The sequence below is a fragment of the Salmo salar genome, chromosome 15 (genome assembly GCF_965601325.2).
Source record: "Salmo salar chromosome 15, fSalSal1, whole genome shotgun sequence".
NCBI lineage: Eukaryota > Metazoa > Chordata > Actinopteri > Salmoniformes > Salmonidae > Salmo > Salmo salar.
The window spans coordinates 30,181,286-30,201,038 of NC_138305.1; the positions used below are offsets into that span (position 1 = coordinate 30,181,286).

The 19,753-nt window shown below is 44.9% G+C and overlaps 1 protein-coding gene across 1 annotated transcript in view; it reads right to left on the reverse strand.

The window, feature by feature from the left end:
• Positions 1-1,002: 1,002 nt before the first annotated feature.
• The window catches only part of LOC145850464 (kinesin-like protein KIF26A), an 89,162-nt gene continuing 70,411 nt past the window's right edge, over positions 1,003-19,753 (reverse strand). Inside the window, exons 4-6 of the mRNA XM_082961479.1 lie at positions 14,259-14,420; positions 5,505-5,667; positions 1,003-1,013 (exon numbers count right to left, since the gene is read on the reverse strand). Of these exons, the coding sequence (XP_082817605.1) occupies positions 1,003-1,013; positions 5,505-5,667; positions 14,259-14,420 (336 nt within the window). The remainder of the gene's footprint in view (positions 1,014-5,504; positions 5,668-14,258; positions 14,421-19,753) is intronic.

The following is a 19,753-nucleotide window of genomic DNA, read 5'->3' on the forward strand; positions in this document are numbered from 1 at the left end:
TACCATTAATACATTCCTTGTTTTAGAAACATTACTAAGCATGATCATTCGTTTTGTTTTGTGTTTTTTGGGTGTAATTAATCCCCACCAAAATATTTGGGCTGGTAAATAAATCTGAGTTGGCTGTTCGATTTAAAAATCTATATGCCACAGTGGCTGGTCGTCAAAAACGTTCGTTTAAGACCCTGCCGCTTATTGTAAACATTCCTGAGACCCAGGAGACACAGAGGCCCTTTTGTTACGCTGATTCAGGGATCCATTAAGGGGCTTGTGTCATAGCGCCCGACCCCACAGCGTGGTTCCATGTCTGGGCTAGCTGGGGCTGATTGTGGCAGGGTGGGGCCACATTACATGGTTCTCTGAAGCAAAGTACAGTGTCAACAGTTGGCGCATTCCCCAGGCTTCCATAGCTGTGATTGAGATGAAGCCAACCTGTTGTTCTTAGCTTTGTATGGAATTAGGAAATATGATCCGGGGTCGTTTGTTCAGCATCAATCTCGTATTAATCTAACGTTACAAGCCCACCCGCCGTTTGCATGCTTGTGGTGTGAGCCAGGAAACTGTAGGGGAGGGAGGCACAGCTGCTGTGGGATCATTCTAGCCAAACAATTAGCTAACCATTCTTTCACTGCTACTACTCATACAATAAAATGATCTTTTCAGAATGCAGCGAGATGAATATGACTATGCCTACAAGAATCAACGGAGATTCCGATATTCCGAAATCCAGCCGACATAACATGCACAGGTTCTGTGACGATTGCCTGTCGCCCATTCATTGCCGTTGCAATGTTCATTGTTTAGCTCATTGTCTCTCCGTAACACAGGGATGAGGCTCATTACTGTAGACGTGTTTTTTCATGCTGCTCACCCCTTCAATAGAGGTTAAAGCACTGAGGCTTTTTAAAAATGAAAAGCAGGTAATCTCTGGTGATCTTATTAGCATTCATCTATGACAGCGTGGAGTGTGAAATGAGAAAAGGCAAGGATTAGTGGGGTACCTCAGGGGGGATCTGGAGACATGGGGGGAGAAATGGAGCAAGAGGGTAGGTGTGTGTGAGAGAGAGAGAGAGAGAGAGAGACAGAGACAAAGAGAGAGAGAGATACAGAGAGAGAGAGAGAGATAGAGATAGAGATAGCGAGAGAGAGAGAGAGCGAGAGAGAGCGAGAGAGAGAGAGAGAGAGAGAGTGAGAGAGAGTGAGAGAGAGTGAGAGCGAGAGAGAGGGAGAGAGAGGGAGAGAGGGGGGTAGAATTGAGAATTCAGAAGACAGAAAAGACAACAGAAGGGGTGAGAGCGGAAAAGTGAGAATGCCAATGAAAAGGATAGAAGGAAAGAAATAAATATGGAAAGAAAGAAAGAAAGGCCAGGGAGAAAGAATGGAGGTAGTAGGGAGCCCCTTTCTGGCTAGCAGCCAATCGAAAGCTCACTGAATTAAGGCAAATCATTTTCAAACTAACATGATTGCTAAAACCACTCTGGCCTCGCTAGCTCAATGCCTCAAATTCCCAGGGTGAAAGCTCTTTGCCAGCCTCGAATAAATGAAACAGCACGAGCCTAAACGGGGAATGTTTAAATTTGAATAGTATGAAAAATAACACCGAAATACATTTCTAACAATAATAATGGCAGCAGGTGACGGAGGACCTCGCATCCTGAATCTCTAGTGAAATGTCAACGTATTTTATGCCAGCTAGTGGTGGAGGTCTAAGATACAAAACTGATCCAGGACTAGATTAAAGTCACGCTCATCCAGGTCATCTGATAAGAACATGAGGTACAGATCTGAGAGATGCCCAGTAAGACTGATCAAAGACTGTAAAACTGATCTAGTATCAGTTTATAGCGCATTCTTGTCATTTGATAAGAATCTGGGGTGCACGTCGGAGATGTAAGGTCTAAAACTGATTTGTGATCAGACTTGCCTCTATCTATCTCTCCCCCATCCTGAACTGTATAAAGCTGCTTGATGGATCCTGGCATGCCCTGACAGAGGTACCACAAAGTGGCACTAAGTAGATATTGCAGACAGAATTAAGTTCTGAAGTCTGTTCACTGGGTTTTTCTATAGGGGCATATGGACAGTAAGCAGGCTTCAGTGTGACTCTGTTCTGCCCATGTCAGACTTGGCTAAAGTAAGGCAACAAATCAATGTGTAGTTTTCATGTTATTATGACATAACAAAAATATTACAAATCTGATCGAATTGAAATGTGGATTTTGTCCACACATTCCCAGGCACAAACACTGCAAACACTACTCCCTTCCAGTTAGTGTAGATGCAACCTGAAGCTGTTGTGAGACTTACTATTTTCAGATTCTGCTTGACAGCTATTATGAAGACATTCTCTCTCTCTCTCTCTCTCTCTCTCTCTCTCTCTCCCTCCCTCCCTCCCTCCCTCCCTCCCTCCCTCCCTCCCTCCCTCCCTCCCTCCCTCCCTCCCTCCCTCCCTCCACTGCTGAACTGCTTGTGTTCACTTCAGGTTTGCTATTTGGAACAATGTTGTTGTTTTTTCTATTTCACCACTCCTCGCTGACATCTAGGGTGCTCGAGCGGGGTGTTGTCGAGCTTTCTTCGCGCTTAGAGTTGGTGGTGTAATTATGGTTCCCTTCACACACACACAGTCTCATTCATATGCACAAAAATACACACCCAATAAACACTCTTTCTCTCTCTCATACACACATACACTGACACACACACAATACACACAGCATAGCGTAGGACCTTGTCCCTGGCTCAGCACAAACACACACACGCACACACCCTTTCCCGGCTCACACACCTCCACTCATAAATCCTATGTGTGTTTGGGCCTTGCGCCTGTGCCTCCTCATACCTTAGTGTGGATTATAAAGCTGTTACTGACAGGTGCTCAGCACTCCCCTAGCAGCAGCCAACCAGTGCGATGAATCAAAGCGAGCACTGCAAGTGAAGGCAGAGGGCAGCGTATGTGTGTCCTAGCATGGGTGTGTGGAGAGAGAGAGAGAGAGAGAGAGAGAGAGAGAGAGAGAGAGAGAGAGGAGAGAGAGAGAGAGAGAGAGAGAAAGGCAATCTGTCCAAGGGCACTCACTCAACAGGAGAAGAGACCCTTGAGTGCCACCACTCTTCCTTCCTGTAGCTGAGGCGAAGGGACAAGCAGCAAGTCTCTCACACACTGTAATTAGTGTAGTGTATTCATCACCTCTAACACTATGTTCTACATCCTGAAAAGAGTTTCTGACAAGGAAAAAGAAGAGGTCGACAGAGAGAGAGGAAGATGATGGGGGATTGAGACAGAGCGAGAGAAAGAGAGGAATACGAGTGAGAGAGAGAGCCGAGGTTAGAGAGAGGGAAAAACACAGAGAGAGGGAGAGAGGGAATGTGAGAGAGGAAATACCAGAGAGTCGATCAGTTACGTAGAGTTTAGAGAGAGGAGGAGGAGGAGAGAGTTGATCAGTTACGTAGAGGTTAGAGAGTGAGGAGGAAGAGGATAGAAGGAGAAATCTTCACATCTGTAATGAATCTTTCCTTCAGCAGGGATGGGGCGACGCAGTGGTGTGCGATTATTTATTTTCCGCAGTCTCAACGCTGGGGCTATCAACACAAACAGCCTGAGGGCTGCAAGGGTAAGAAAGGTGTGACTGATTAATCAGTGAGTGCGCAGGCTGGAGAGTGAGAGAGAGAGAACGAGAGAGATGGACAGAAAGAGAGAGAGAGAGAGGTTCCCATCCACATGCCCTTGTGGGACACCAACTAAAGCAGTTATATTGACTATAAAAGGTGTGTCGAGGGAAGGGCTCCTGGGAGCACTGCTTTAAAGACTGTCAGACGTTTTTAGAACTCAAAATAAGTCAAATGTCAAGATCGGTCCCTGTTCAACGCCAACCAGCTGTACGCCTCAAACGAAATGAACGGTAAAGATAGGCACCCAAATGAAATCGGGAAATTAGAAGGTGCATTGTGTGCAAGAGTATGAGCTGCTTATTTGTGTGTGTGTGTGTGTGTGTGTGTGTGTGTGTGTGTGTGTGTGTGTGTGTGTGTGTGTGCGCGTGTGTGTGTGTACTTCATGTTTGTATTAGTCTCGGTGTCTGTTTGGAACACAGTAATGGTGGTAAGAGACGCTGAGCTGGCTCTGACTGCCCTGTGTCTCTGCATACATTAACCGTATTGACCAGCGGGGCTGCCCAGGATGGAATCAGTCAACGAACAGATGTGGTCAGCCCGCATCACTGAAAATGACTAACAGGCCACGGCCCTGTGCATCCCACTGGCCTATTATGAGAAACAGCCTCATCCTCCATAGAGATGAGATCTATGAAACGGGACTGAAACCCTACATATAGATGTTTTAGGTGGATCATGTACTGCTTTTTTAGGTGGGGGGGGGGGGGGGGGGTCATATTTTTGGGGAGCCAATGAAAGCATAATTTTCTATCAAAGTTGAATATTCCTACCTAATTAATGCTAGTGTTCCTCAGCAATTATAATTCTCAACCTCTTCTGTCCAAGGTCCACAATTATCTCAATGGTAGTACCAAGTCTACATACAGCAAATAGTCAGGTTTTTATTGTGTAGTATAGAAAGCGCTTTCTGGTCCTTCAAGACAAAGGGATTGCGATGAGCAAATTATAGCTGACAAAATGTCTATCCACCATGACTAACCTAACTACAGTGTAGCTTATTCCAACCTGTTAACCAATCACGAGCCAAGCCTACCATATTGACATGGCGATCAGCGAATCTGTGCAGGTGTCCAAGACACCAAGAGTCACTTACTTCCAGCGGACTAGAACAGCTTGAAAGCTCATTTTGAATGTGCAGTGTGTAGATATACATGGGGGGATATCGTGGCGTCGTGGCACACAAACATTAATACCATAATCCTATGAAACAAAGCATTAGCCCATTATGCAAATGATATGAGACAGACAAGAAGATTGAGCCGCGTTTCATTTGGTTCAGCTGCCCACCTCTGGGGCAATTATGCTGGATTTGTAACTTCTGTATTGTTGAATGCACAAGGCTCAATGCAGTGTGAATGTGGAATAGCAACTACCTCTCTCAAAGTCATCCCTGGGGTCCAGGAGAGCACCCGACCTCAACACTTTGGAATGGACCTCCAAAGCAAGTTGCCATGGCAGCAGGGTTGTATTTTAGAAACAAATTAAGGGGGATGGAAGGATGGAGGATGAAGAAGGGAGTGAAGTGGGGTTGTGGGATGGATTGTGAAAATTGGGGCTCTTCACTTTCATCTATAGTAGGTGACTGGTTTGATGCTATTTGAAATCCACTGACATTTTTTCAGGAAGGGCTGAATTAAACTGTAGTATATTGGATACATATTTTGTCAGGTTGCTTACACTGTACGTAAGAAGCGTCAACCACATTATGGTCAACAAACAACCCATTCTACTTTCAGTTGCATCCCTGGGCATTTTCATATTGCACGTAGACGCTAAGCCACCACTGATGGAATCGAAACCCCAGGACCCAAGCAGTGTTGTGACAGTCGTCCTCCCACTTGCCGGCTTGGAGCTGGCAGTGTGGTAAAACAAGTCGTGGTAGGAAGGAGTACTCATGCTGGCATTGTCAAAACAGGACATGTGGAGGCTGCCCATGTAGAGGCTGCCCATGTAGAGCCTGCCCATGTAGAGGCCGCCCATGTAGAGGCTGCCCATGGGGTCCTACAGCAAAGCAGCCCTTCTCTTTAGGTCTATGTGTCAATGACAAATGCTGTTTCTCATGATTTGCTGCACTGAGAAGAAATTCACCTAAGATATAGTCAGATATACACTCACCAGACAGTTTATTATGTACACCACCCCGTTCACGAAAATGAGTCAAGTGGCTGTGGCTTGATACATACAGTGAGGGGGAAAAAAGTATTTGATCCCCTGCTGATTTTGTACGTTTGCCCACTGACAAAGAAATTATTAGTCTATAATTTTAATGGTAGGTTTATTTGAACAGTGAGAGACAGAAAAACAACAAAACAATCCAGAAAAACGCATGTCAAAAATGTTATAAATTGATTTGCATTTTAATGAGGGAAATAAGTATTTGACCCCTCTGCAAAACATGACTTAGTACTTGGTGGCAAAACCCTTGTTGGCAATAACAGAGGTCAGACGTTTCTTGTAGTTGGCCACCAGGTTTGCACACACATCTCAGGAGCGATTTTGTCCCACTCCTCTTTGCAGATCTTCTCCAAGTCATTAAGGTTTCGAGGCTGACATTTGTCAACTTGAACCTTCAGCTCCCTCCACAGATTTTCTATGGGATTAAGGTCTGGAAACTGGCTAGGCCACTCTAGGACCTTAATGTTTCTTCTTGAGCCACTCCTTTGTTACCTTGGCCGTGTGTTTTGGGTCATTGTCATGCTGGAATACCCATCCACGACCGATTTTCAATGCCCTGGCTGAGGGAAGGAGGTTCTCACCCAGGATTTGACGGAACATGGCCTCGTCCATCGTCCCTTTGATGCGGTGAAGTTGTCCTGTCCCCTTAGCAGAAAACACCCCCAAAGCATAATGTTTCCAACTCCATGTTTGACGGCAGGGATGGTGTTCTTGGGGTCATAGGCAGCATTCCTTCTCCTCCAAACACAGCGAGTTGAGTTGATGCCAAAGAGCTCCATTTTGGTCTAATCTGACCACAACACTTTCACCCAGTTGTTCTCTGAATCATTCAGAAGTTCATTGGCAAACTTCATACGGGCATGTATATGTGCTTTCTTGAGCAGGGGGACCTTGCGGGCGCTGCAGGATTTCAGTCCTTCACGGCGTAGTGTGTTACCAATTGTTTTCTTGGTGACTATGGTCGCAGCTGCCTTGAGATCATTGACAAGATCCTCCTGTGTAGTTCTGGGCTGATTCCTCACCATTCTCATGATCATTGCAACTCCACGAGGTGAGATCTTGCATGGAGCCCCAGGCCGAGGGAGATTGACAGCTCTTTTGTGTTTCTTCCATTTGCGAATAAACTGTTGTCACCTTCTCACCAAGCTGCTTGGCGATGGTCTTGTAGCCCATTCCAGCCTTGTGTAGGTCTACAATCTTGTCCCTGACATCCTTGGAGAGCTCTTTGGTCTTGGCCATGGTGGAGAGTTTGGAATCTGATTGATTGATTGCTTCTGTGGACAGGTGTCTTTTATACAGGTGATGCCATTGCATCAGCATGGACCCACGTCCCTGTGGAACGTTTCCGACACCTTGTAGAATGCCCCTAAGAATTCCGGCTGTTCTGTGGGCAAGGGGGGTGGTCTGACCCAGTACTAAATGGGTGTACCTAATAAACTGTCTGGTGAGTGTATGTCCATATAGAACTCCCTTAAGCTGAATTCCCATTCTTCTAAATGCATCGAAATCCAACAAGATGTGCGCTATAGCACACACAGTGCATAAACCAGTTGGATGGGTCCAAGTTCTTGCCTATGTATAATGCGTCAGCTACTGTATCTCCAATAAGTCAGTGTGTGTCAGATAGGTATATGATCTATCTGTTTCGGATGATCCATCCCTCGCAGGACGGTTCACTCCCAGGCGTTTGCCCTGGCATGGCTCTCAAAATCTGCTCGGCGGTGCAAAAATCCAATCTGCTGGGAGAGAGAGGTTTTATGACTGTAATGGTAATCTAACCTTCAAAGATTTACAGATAAAAGGAGAGTGGTTCTCTCTCTCTCTCTCTCTCTCTCTCTCTCTCTCTCTCTCTCTCTCTCTCTCTCTCTCTCTCTCGTCTCTCTCTCTCTCTCGTTCTCTCTCTCTCTCGTTCTCTCTCTCTCTCTCGTTCTCTCTCTCTCTCTCTCTCGTTCTCTCTCTCTCTCTCGTTCTCTCTCTCTCTCGTTCTCTGTGTCTTTAGAAAAGGCTGCCCGGGATGACTTTGATGTGATCGTAGGTTTAATACTTAAGGCTCTCTGTCTCTCGCCTGGTGATTTCTGAAGGGCTTTTCCTTTGGTATGTGCTGTAACGTTTTAAGGGTGGAGGGGCTTTGAGAGACAGCACTGGTGATGGAAAGCACTTTCTAGAAATTATCTGTGAAGCGGCTTCTGTGTGCTTTGTGGCATTGTATATCTGAGTTGTTAATGTCACTCGTATGTCATGCTTTTTTCCCGCAAAGACCTTCTTCTTCCTATTATCCTACCAATTTTCCACTGTAGATTTACTCTGTAGTTTTACTCTGTAGTTTTACTCCGGCTTTCAAAGAAATCATTTTGAGTGCTCTCATCTATGAAAAGCACTTTTCTCCATCCACCTCTGTAGTATTTATCCTATTCACATCATGATATTGTGCAAAATGTTTCTCATACCGCATACTCCTATCATACCAACTGTCCATTTCAGTTTCCACCTGGTTATATGGGATGTTACACATACCCCTATAGGTTCTATAACCTAACCTACACCATATAGGTTCTATAACTTAACCTACACCATATAGGTTCTATAACCTAACCTACACCATATAGGTTCTATAACCTAACCTACACCATATAGGTTCTATAACCTAACCTACACCATATAGGTTCTATAACCTAACCTGCACCATATAGGTTCTATAACCTAACTTGCACCATATAGGTTCTATAACCTAACTTGCACCATATAGGTTCTATAACCTAACCTGCACCATATAGGTTCTATAACCTAACCTGCACCATATAGGTTCTATAACCTAACCTACACCATATAGGTTCTAGAACCTAACCTGCACCATATAGGTTCTATAACCTAACCTGCACCATACATAATCTATAACCTAACCTGCACCATATAGGTTATATAACCTAACCTGCACCATAAAGGATCTTTAATCTAACCTGCACCATATAGGTTCTATAACCTAACCTGCACCATATAGGTTCTATAACCTAACCAGCACCATATAGGTTCTATAACCTAACCTACACCATATAGGTTCTATAACCTAACCTACACCATATAGGTTCTATAACCTAACCTGCACCATATAGGTTCTATAACCTAACTTGCACCATATAGGTTCTATAACATAACCTGCACCATATAGGTTCTATAACCTAACCTGTACCATATAGGTTCTATAACCTAACCTGCACCATATAGGTTCTATAACCTATCCTGCACCATATAGGTTCTATAACCTAACCTGCACCATATAGGTTCTATAACCTAACCTGCACCATATATGTTCTATAACCTAACCTGTACCATATAGGTTCTATAACCTAACCTGCACCATATAGGTTCTATAACCTAACCTGCACCATATAGGTTCTATAACCTAACCTACACCATATAGGTTCTATAACCTAACCTGCACCATATAGGTTCTGTAACCTAACCTGCACCATATAGGTTCTATAACCTAACCTGTACCATATAGGTTCTATAACCTAACCTGCACCATATAGGTTCTATAACCTAACCTGCACCATATAGGTTCTATAACCTAACCTGCACCATATAGGTTCTATAACCTAACCTGCACCATATAGGTTCTATAACATAACCTGCACCATATAGGTTCTATAACCTAACCTGCACCATATAGGTTCTATAACCTAACCTGCACCATATAGGTTCTATAACCTAACCTGCACCATATAGGTTCTATAACCTAACCTACACCATATAGGTTCTAGAACCTAACCTGCACCATATAGGTTCTATAACCTAACCTGCACCATACATAATCTATAACCTAACCTGCACCATATAGGTTATATAACCTAACCTGCACCATAAAGGATCTTTAATCTAACCTGCACCATATAGGTTCTATAACCTAACCTGCACCATATAGGTTCTATAACCTAACCAGCACCATATAGGTTCTATAACCTAACCTGTACCATATAGGTTCTATAACGCAACCTACACCATAAAGGTTCTATAACCTAACCTGCACCATATAGGTTCTATAACCTAACCTGCACAATACAGGTTCTATAACCTAACCTGCACCATATAGATTCTATAACCTAACCTGCACCATATAGGTTCTATAACCTAACCTGCACCATATAGGTTCTATAACCTAACCTACACCATATAGGTTCTATAACCTAACCTGCACCATACATAATCTATAACCTAACCTGCACCATATAGGTTATATAATCTAACATATATGAATCATATAGGTTTTCTTGTACCTCCTTTCGTTGGATTTCGTTGAAAGAATGTAGAGCCTGTACGGACTCACACACACACACACACACACACACACACACACACACACACACACACACACACATACACACACACACACACACACACACACGCAGACACGCAGACACTCACACACGCAGACACTCACACACGCAGACACTCACACACGCAGACACTCACACACACACACACACACACACGCAGACACTCACACACGCAGACACTCACCACGCACACGCTCACACACGCAGACACACACACACACACGCAGACACGCAGACACTCACACACGCAGACACTCACACACGCAGACACACACACACGCAGACACACACACACGCAGACCACACACACACACACACACACACACACACACACACACACACACCACACACACACACACACACACACACACACACACACACACACACACACACACACACCACACACACACACACACACACACACACACCACACACACACACACCAGAATCCAGAGTAGTGGTATTGTGAAGCCTGTCAGTTCAGCCTTCTCCCCTTCTCCTCCATGTTTGTTGTTGACCTTTCAGTAGAGAATGCCTCGCCTACTTGCTGAAATGGATCCTATCTGATAATCTGGCCACCTGCTGAAACGGTGTCGAAGTGGATTGATATGGTCTTTGCGTGGGCAGGTTCTACTTTTTCTTTGAAGTGGTAGGCTACTTTGAACTAGAGCTTTGGCTGATGTGAAATATAGCACGATAAGACAACGACTACAGCTGACTGTACAGCCTAATACATCCAGGCCTACAAGAAACTACCGGAACATACATATGATTTACGTAGTTAGATTTTGTCCTGCTATAGTTGTCTGTCTAACTCAAATCCAACACCAATTTCAGTTTCCAATGAAAATCGGAGTCAAAATACAGACAGACACAGTTGCAATTTTTAGAACTGGAAAAAGAGTGTGGAGGCATTGTCAAAGTCCCAAATGACACCCTATTCCTTAGATAGTAGACCAGAGCCCTGTGGGCCCTTGTCAAAAGTAGTGCACTATATAGGGTATTAGGTTGCCATTAGCGACGCAGAATTGTCAGACACAAACTAGCAACTCTATATTAATCCCTGAGACAAAGATTTATGACAAGTGTGTCAATCTCACCAGGATAAAAATAGTAGTCCAACCAAATAAAGACTGTAGCATATGAGTGAACGTTACGCTTGACATTTGAGGTATGTTCTCTTACACTAGATAAAGATTATTATTTCACAGTGCTGGGAGAAAATATCCTCAGTGTCAGAGTGTGAAATCTTTCTCAATAAGTTTCCTTGGTTCGGCTCAGGGAAACACAAGTATTTACTTTGTCTCTGTCTTCGACCCATCTTTCTGGATGCACTCTAAACAACCTCCGAATACTACAACGTAGGAAGTTAACCTAGTCAGTTAGTTGGTCTTTAGACTGCACAAACTTCATTCTGGACAGAAAAGTTCACTTTGAGGCTTTCATTTAGTTTGTTATGCTTTTAGTTTCTAATGTCGTGTTCCAGAGCTAAGGAACATCTGCATCATCATTTCCATAGGCTGTCGAAAAGTCGCTAATGTGTGAAAATTATATATACATTTCTTATCTCCCCACTCCAAGTGACTAAAACAGGCATCCATCACTGACATCTTAGGCTAGGGCTACAAGCAATACTAGCAATATATATGGATTGCCAGCAGCGACAGAGTATTTTGGTAGCCTGGGAAAAGTCTTAGAGATTTTGACACGAACCGTACTGGAGGGCTGAATAAGTAATGGGGCAGACTGTATCCTGCCTTCCCTTTGGAAGTGGAGAAGGAGACTAAGGTTTAGATTTAATCTGGACCGAGGAAGATCTGCGTTATAGCGCGATTGGCATTTAAAGATTTCCAATTAAGTCGACACATGCAGCGTTTATCATGAATGCAGTCTTCCTTAATTGCCTTTAAAAGGTATATAGCCTTAAAAACAACCAGATAGGGGGAGGGAATGTGTTGAGTCTCTGGTCATGTAACTAGTTTTAGGAAACTAGGCGTATGTCGCACATCACTACTTCACAGGAGAGGCATTTGAAAGTAAACATGTATTTTTTTATCAAAATTCTGTTTTTTTTGGCAGAAATGCCTTCTGGAACATGTGAACTTTCCTGTGCTTTAATAACAAACTTGTATTCTATCCGTAAATACCAGTAAAACTGTTCAATTACAAGCCTAGTTGGTTTAGCCAGGGAAAAGACAGGAACTTTCCTGCTAGCCATGATTGGCTGAGATAATGGATGGTCTGGACGTAGCATGCTTCTGTCTATAACGTGAGCTGCTCATTATGTGTTGATAGTCCTTTCTACTGCACAGTTTTTAAAGATATAACGTTAGCCATCAATAACTATTTTTTATTTATTTTTATTTCACCTTTATTTAACCAGGTAAGCTAGTTGAGAACAAGTTCGCATTTGCAACTGTGCTACTTTTGCTACTTTTTCTCAACAACATTGATGCCCTGAATTTAGCAGACCCTATCGACAGATCAGTTGGAAAAAGTGATGGGCTACTTTCTGCATACGCCACGGTCAGTGTGAACCAATGTGACTTGACACAACACTGGCCAAACAAAACAGAGTTAAATGGTTCCAGCTACCTACAGATTCCTACTACAGCTATGACAATTTTGCATTGGTAGTAGTATAAATTGGGATTATTCCGGTTCAATTGTTTAGCTAGCCAGTTAGCTAGCTAGCTATCTAGCTACATGTCTAAACAAGACTCTACATGTCTAAACAAGAGAGATGATCACATGACCCCATCATGATAGCCAGTTATGTCTGGGGGTGATTAAGACCATCTATTGTATTTAATGAACATGTGTACATGTCTAGACAATAGTGACCCATCCACTTAGCTATATGTGGCTGGGAGGTTGATTATAGCATTTCCTTCACATGACCCATCAATTTAGACAAGTGTGTCTGGGTAAGGGTCATCTAATAATGATAAAATATTTATATCTGTACACATTTTACATTTTAGTCATTTAGCAGACGCTCTTATCCAGAGCGACTTACACTAGTGAATGCATACATTTAATACATTTTTTCTTCTGTGCTGGCCCCCAGTGGGAATCGAACCCACAACCCTGGTGTTGCACACACCATGCTCTACCAACTGAGCTGCTTTTGATATTGCTACCATGCAAGTAATCATTTCACTGTACTGTTTACACCTTCTGTATCCTGTGCATGTGACAAATAAACATTGATTTTATTTGATATAGTGTGTGTTTACCAGAGACGGTAATGTGAAGAACAACATGACCTGCACCAAAGTCAGATTAGGGATATAGGCCAAGGACTAGATAACATGGATTTTTACCTGGAGTTTTTCCTTATTGTAGGCTACTACTTTTACCACTTTTAGTCTTGAAATCTTTAGTTGTTTACTAAACTACTCACTCTGTTTAGCACATGGTCTCATGTGAATCCTTAAAAGAGGTGGGTGGGACTAAGGCATAAGAGGGTGTGAACAATGCTGAATGGATGTAGACAAAGAAGAGGTCTCCAGTAGGGATACCAAAACATTCAAGTGCCATTTTCTCAAAAGTGGGGATACAAGTTTATCAGCATTCGAGGCAGAATTCCTTCCCCATTGTTTCTCAACTGCAGTGTTTGATATACCATTTTCTTAGCTCTGAGTCTCTACTTTAAATCCAATGTAAAAATCACAATTTCAAATTTTGCTACATAAGACCAGAATCGAGGCTGGTTGGTCACATATGCCCTATTGGATGGGTTCCAATCCAAGACAAAGGTGGATATAACCATTATTTGTATGATGTGTAGCAGGTTTGGGGTCAATTCGAATTGAAGGCAGTCAATTTAGGAAGTGGTTTAAATTTCAAACGTAAAAACTTTCCAATTGAATGAGTCATTGAAAATATATGCCATTTTTTTATTATTGAATTGAAATTTCAGTTCACTTCCTGAATTGACTGCTCTGATATGTGGAAAGAGGCAGCAGTTTCAAAGTGGATTGCGTCATCGATCAAGCCACAAGTTCACAAGTCTCTGAAATCTACATATGCATATATCACCCACAAGGCTCTATAGGGTAAAGTATGGCTTTGACTTACCTGATGAAGAAGGAGGCTGCAGCAGAGGGGTGTGTGGCTGGTTTGGGTGGGGGTGGGCTGGGGCTGGGGGACGGTAGGAGTGATGGTGGCATAGTCATAGATGGGGCTCCCAGGGGCAATGGGCATGTAGTTCCTGTATGGATCAGGAGCCAAGCCCGGCGTCTGGACAGGGAGAGAAGAGGAAGGGGGTGGGTGGGAGAGAGAGAGAGATAGATAGAGAGAGAGAGAGACATGAGCATCAACCAATGTGACAAAAAAAGTATAACAATTCCTCCCAGCTCCTTCTTCTTTGGTTTGGAAAGACAGAGCAGTGAAGCCAAGGGTATGCATTGTCTACGGCTGTCTGATGGGCGGGTGACCTCTGTGGTGGGTGAGATGCGGGAGCGGACTGTGGAGTTTTATACTGAATTGTATAGGGCAGAAGAGTGTGATCCTTTGTGTGCTCAGGTCTTGTTCACAGAACTCCCTAAACTCTCTCTGGCACAGAGGGACGATTTGGACGTTCCTCTGTTGTCCCATGAACTGGCAGAGGCCGTAACCCAGATGTCCCCCGGTCGTGCACCGGGGGTCGATGGACTCCCAGTGGAGTTTTATAAAAAATTCTGGGGAATAATTGGACAGGACTTCTTTTGCGTGTTGCGTGAATGCATCGGGGTAGGAGAGTTGCCGATGAGCTGCCGTCGGGCGGCTCTGACTCTCCTGCCCAAAAAGGGGACTTGTGTGAACTTAAGAACTGGAGGCCTGTGGCATTGCTCTGTGCGGACTACAAGATATTTGCCAAGGTCCTCTCTAACAGACTGAAGTCCCACTTGGACTCGATAGTACATAAGGACCAAACATATTGTGTACCGGGACGCTCAATCACGGACAACCTGTTCTTAATTAGGGACATGTTGGACTTGTCGAGAGGTTCTAATGTGAACTTTGGACTGGTCTCTTTAGATCAAGAGAAGGCTTTTGACAGAGTGGACCATGAATATCTGTTTAATGTGATGTCTGTGTTTGGGTTTGGGAGGAGTTTTTTGACCTGTGTGAAGCTGTTGTATGCTGGGGCATCATGTATGGTTAAGGTGGGAGGGGGGCTCAGTAGGCCAGTCTGGGTGAGACGGGGCATTAGACAAGGATGCCCTCTATCTGGGCAGTTATACACATTAGCCATTGAGCCTTTTTTAGGCCTGCTACGCAGGAGACTGCAGGGAGTGTGCTGGACAGGTATGGGTGTGGTGACAGGCATAGCAGTGTCAGCATATGCAGATGATGTCTCTGTGATGGTCAGGGATGGTCAAGATATGCAGGCACTGGAGACCAGTCTGAAGGTGTACGAGGGAGCTTCATCAGCTAAGGTAAACTGGGGCAAGAGCAAAGCTCTGTTATGTGGGGCATGGGGGGATAGGGCTCCTCCTCTGCTTCCAGGGGGTTTGCAGTGGGGTTGTGAAGGGCTTAAAGTGTTGGGGGTGTACCTGGGCTCGGAGAGGTGGGTCAGGAAGAACTGGGAGGGGCTGTCACAGGCAGTGGTGTCAAGACTGGCCAGGTGGAGGTGGCTCCTGTCCCAAGTGTCATATAGAGGGAGGGTGCTGATAATTAACAACCTGGTGGCATCCTCCCTGTGGCATAAACTGGCTGTCCTCAACCCCCCCGCCGGTCTGCTCGCAGACCTGCAACGCAAGCTGGTGGACTTCTTCTGGTCGGGCCATCACTGGCTGAGGGCGGCGGTGTTGTATATGACCGTCCACGAAGGAGGACAGGGCCTGGTGGAACTGGAGAGCAGGATGGCTGCTTTCCGGCTAAAGGCGGCACAGAGACTGCTGTACCATACTGATGTTGGCTGGAGGGAACCAGCATGCGCGCTGCTGAGGAGAGCTGGAGATTTAGGGTTGGACCGGCAGCTGTTCCTCATGAAGCTGGAGAGGCTGAGTACAGCAGGTCTCTCCGATTTTTACTCTGCGGTGCTGAGGGCCTGGCAGCTGCTAAGGCACACACGAGAAGGGGGTGTGGAGCCTGGGCTGTGGGTGTGGGAGGAGCCTATCTTCCACAACCCAGCCATCCCTTTGAGATCGGTCCAGTCGGCCACCCTGCAGAGGCAACTGATGGCAGGGGGTGTAAAAAGGCTGGGTGACTTGAGACTCCTGGGAGAGGAGGGGTGGAAAAGCCCGGAAGTCTTGGCACAGCAAACAGGAATAACGTCTCTTAGGCTGCTGGAGAGATTCCTGGAGGAGGTCCAGGAGGCACTGTCTGAGCCGGTAAGGGGGATGTTTGAGCAGCCAAAGGGAGAGGGGCCACCAATGTTTCCGCCACTGCAGGTGACGGCAGAGACTGGAGACTGGCAAGGGGGTCTGGAGGACTTGTTAGATTTTAACACTCCGAGCCTGGGGGAGTTTGAAGGGGTGGGAGGTAAAGCCCTCTACAACCTCTGTGTTAAGGTGAGGAACATTAGGAGCCTAACAGGAGTGAAGGCACATCAGTGGCAGGGGGTATGTGGGGTGGAGAGTATGGTGGGTTTTAGATGGAGGGGGCTCTACAAACCCCCAGTACCAAAGAGGTCAGGGGACCTCCAGTGGAGGGTTCTACATGGAGCCCTGGCCACTAACAGCTGGTTGGCACGGGTTGAACCGGGAGTCGGGCAGGAGTGTCATTTCTGTAAAATGAAAGAAACTGTGATTCATGTGTTTTCTGTGTGCACCAGATTAATGCCATTAATGTCTCTGTTGGAATGTCTGTGTGAGAGGTTGGGGGTGGTCTTTACTGTATGGGGTGTTCATAATGGGATACAGGTATTCAAGTAAGGAGAAGGAAAAATGTGTTTTGTTGAATTTTCTGTTTGCTCAGGCAAAGTTAGCTATTTGGCTAACAAGGAGGAACAGGGTCAAAGGTGGGGGGATAACAGACCCTTTATTATTGTTTAATGGGATGGTCTCTGCGCGCCTTAGGGTTGAGTTTGAGTTCTATAAAATGATAAAAAGTGTGGAGATGTTTCAGGAGATATGGTGTGTTGGGGGGGCTGTCTGTATAGCTGGGGAAGATGTTTTGGATATACGGTTGTAGGAGTGGGTATTGTCTTGAGTATTGTGATGTTGGCTTGTATCATGTGGTTGCTGGAAAGGCGAGTATGGTACATGTATGCATTACAGGATGTATTTTTGGTTTTATTTTTAAGGGGGAGGTTGGGTGGTGAGTTTTAAATGAAATGAGAATGTTTCAGTAAAGAAAGACAAAAAGTCTCTCTCTCTCTCTCTCTCTCTCTCTCTCTCTCTCTCTCTCTCTCTCTCTCTCTCTCTCTCTCTCTCTCTCTCTCTCTCTCTCTCTCTCTCTCTCTCTCTCTCTCTCTCTCTCTCTCTCTCTCTCTCTCTCTCTCTCTCTCTCTCTCTCTCTCTCTCTCTCTCTCTCTCTCTCTCTCTCTCTCTCTCTCTCTCTCTCTCTCTCTCTCATAAGGAAATGAAGAAACTGGGGCAGGCATCGACTCTGTACTCATCACAGTGGATTAACGCGGCGATGTCTGCGGAGTGCCGACATTTGGCGGGGAGTCCATTATTCAGTTCTTTGACTGCGGCGTTGGCGCGGCAGCTAACAGGATTACAGAGACGCACGCCGTTCGCCCCTCCACGGAAGTGCCGCCACACAGAGAGAGGACGGAAGTAGTCAACAACAAAAAGCTGCCACACTGACACAGCCAAGACGCCCCCAGCTGCCATACTGTCACAGATGCCCCCGTACTGCTCTTAAAGTGATTCTAGGTCTCTGAGTAAAAGAAGGGCCAGTACCTGGTTGTTGTATATGTAAAATGTATGTTAATACAGACAACTATAATTGTTGATGGCCAGCAATTTGATCTACTGCTCGGGTTGGCAACAGGCGGCCCGTGGACCAATACCGGCCCCGGAGTGATTTCTTTTGGTCCCATAAAGTGAAATTTATTGACTGTAAAATGAGTTTATTTCAGGAAACTGTTCCCAAGTATTCCCATGAATAAAAAAAAGACACGTGGTCGTGTCTCAATGTCTCGTGTCTTTTTGGGCTTAGCTGTGGTCAATTTGCAGTGTACAAACTATTATCATTGTGTTCTACCGAACAACCTTCTCTGACAAAAATCGGCCCGCGGCTGAACCTAGTTGCCTACCCCTGATCTACTGCTTTTCTGTTGGCAGTAACAGAGAAATTGACTCAAACATAAGATGCAGTGGTCAGGGAATCATCATTTCTCATAGGTCAAGTTCTATTTTCCTTACAATTGTTCCAATCCTAATGAAAAGAACAGTATTTTTGGGGGTTCTTCCTAACAAACAGGGTCTTCCCCCAATCTATAGATAGTATTTACATTGAGATAATGTATAGAATTAAATACCTTATGAAAAAGGTAGAGCAAGCTGTTATTTCTTTGTTAATCTTTGGCATGTTACATCACCCCCCCCCCCCCCCAATCACCCTCCCCTCAATCATCCCCCACAATCACCCCCCCCCCCCCCCACAAAGACTGCAAACATGCGTATCTATATGGTTGTTGAAGCATGTCTACAGTACAAACAACAACAGTACTCGTTTGGTAACTTGTTTATCCAGCCCAGGGGTAAACCATCTGCCGACTACACCTGATAGCACTGCTATTTATATAACCCCTAACAGGAACGCCCTAGTCTGACAGACACATGTGACCATGGGAAGAGGCACCTTCAGTATGGCTTCAAAGGTGCCCTTCGTGACACACTCGCGTTTTAATCATCTCCAGGGTGCCACTCATAGACGCTGTAGCACGTTTTTTTCTCATTCTATAGCATGGCAGTTTGAGTGAGCGTACCTGTACGTGACACGTGTGTGCTAAACTACATATAAGATAATGGCAACAAGTAACCCAGATGCATTATGCTTTGCTATTTTTGTTTCCGAGCTTCAATGGAAGTCACAGTGAATAAGCCACGAGGAGGAATGTTGCAACTTGGAAGTCAGACCCAATCCAAATGGCTGATGGGTAGATAACGAGCTGTAGATTGTAGAATAATGTTGTCTCTTCCTCGCAGTGGAACAGATTACAGAGATCCAGAATCACTCAAACACCCACATCCCACTGAACACGACTGTATATATTACCACAAACTCCTCTCACACATCCTATAATCATTCAAATGTAGAGGCTGGCCAGCAGAGCAGTAGCCTATTAATGGCCAGCAGGAGATCTACATTTGGGTCTAAATTGGAGGTCCATATTTTTATGATGTAACGGCTAGGTTATGGTGTTAGTGTAAGGCAGTGGGTGTGAAGAGCTGGGGTGGCTGAGATGTTACCGGGATGGCTGAGGTGTAACCAGAGTCTGACAAATCCATACAGTACTGGGCCTTTGCACCTCTAGGAACTAAAAGCAATAAGTCAAGTCACATGACTTAATGAATTATGTAACTGGGTCATATACGGTGCTATGGCGGCAGTTTGGCCTTGTGGTTCACCCGTTAGTCAATTCTACATTTCTTCAGCTCAGAATATATCTTTAACGAGACTAGTATCTTTTC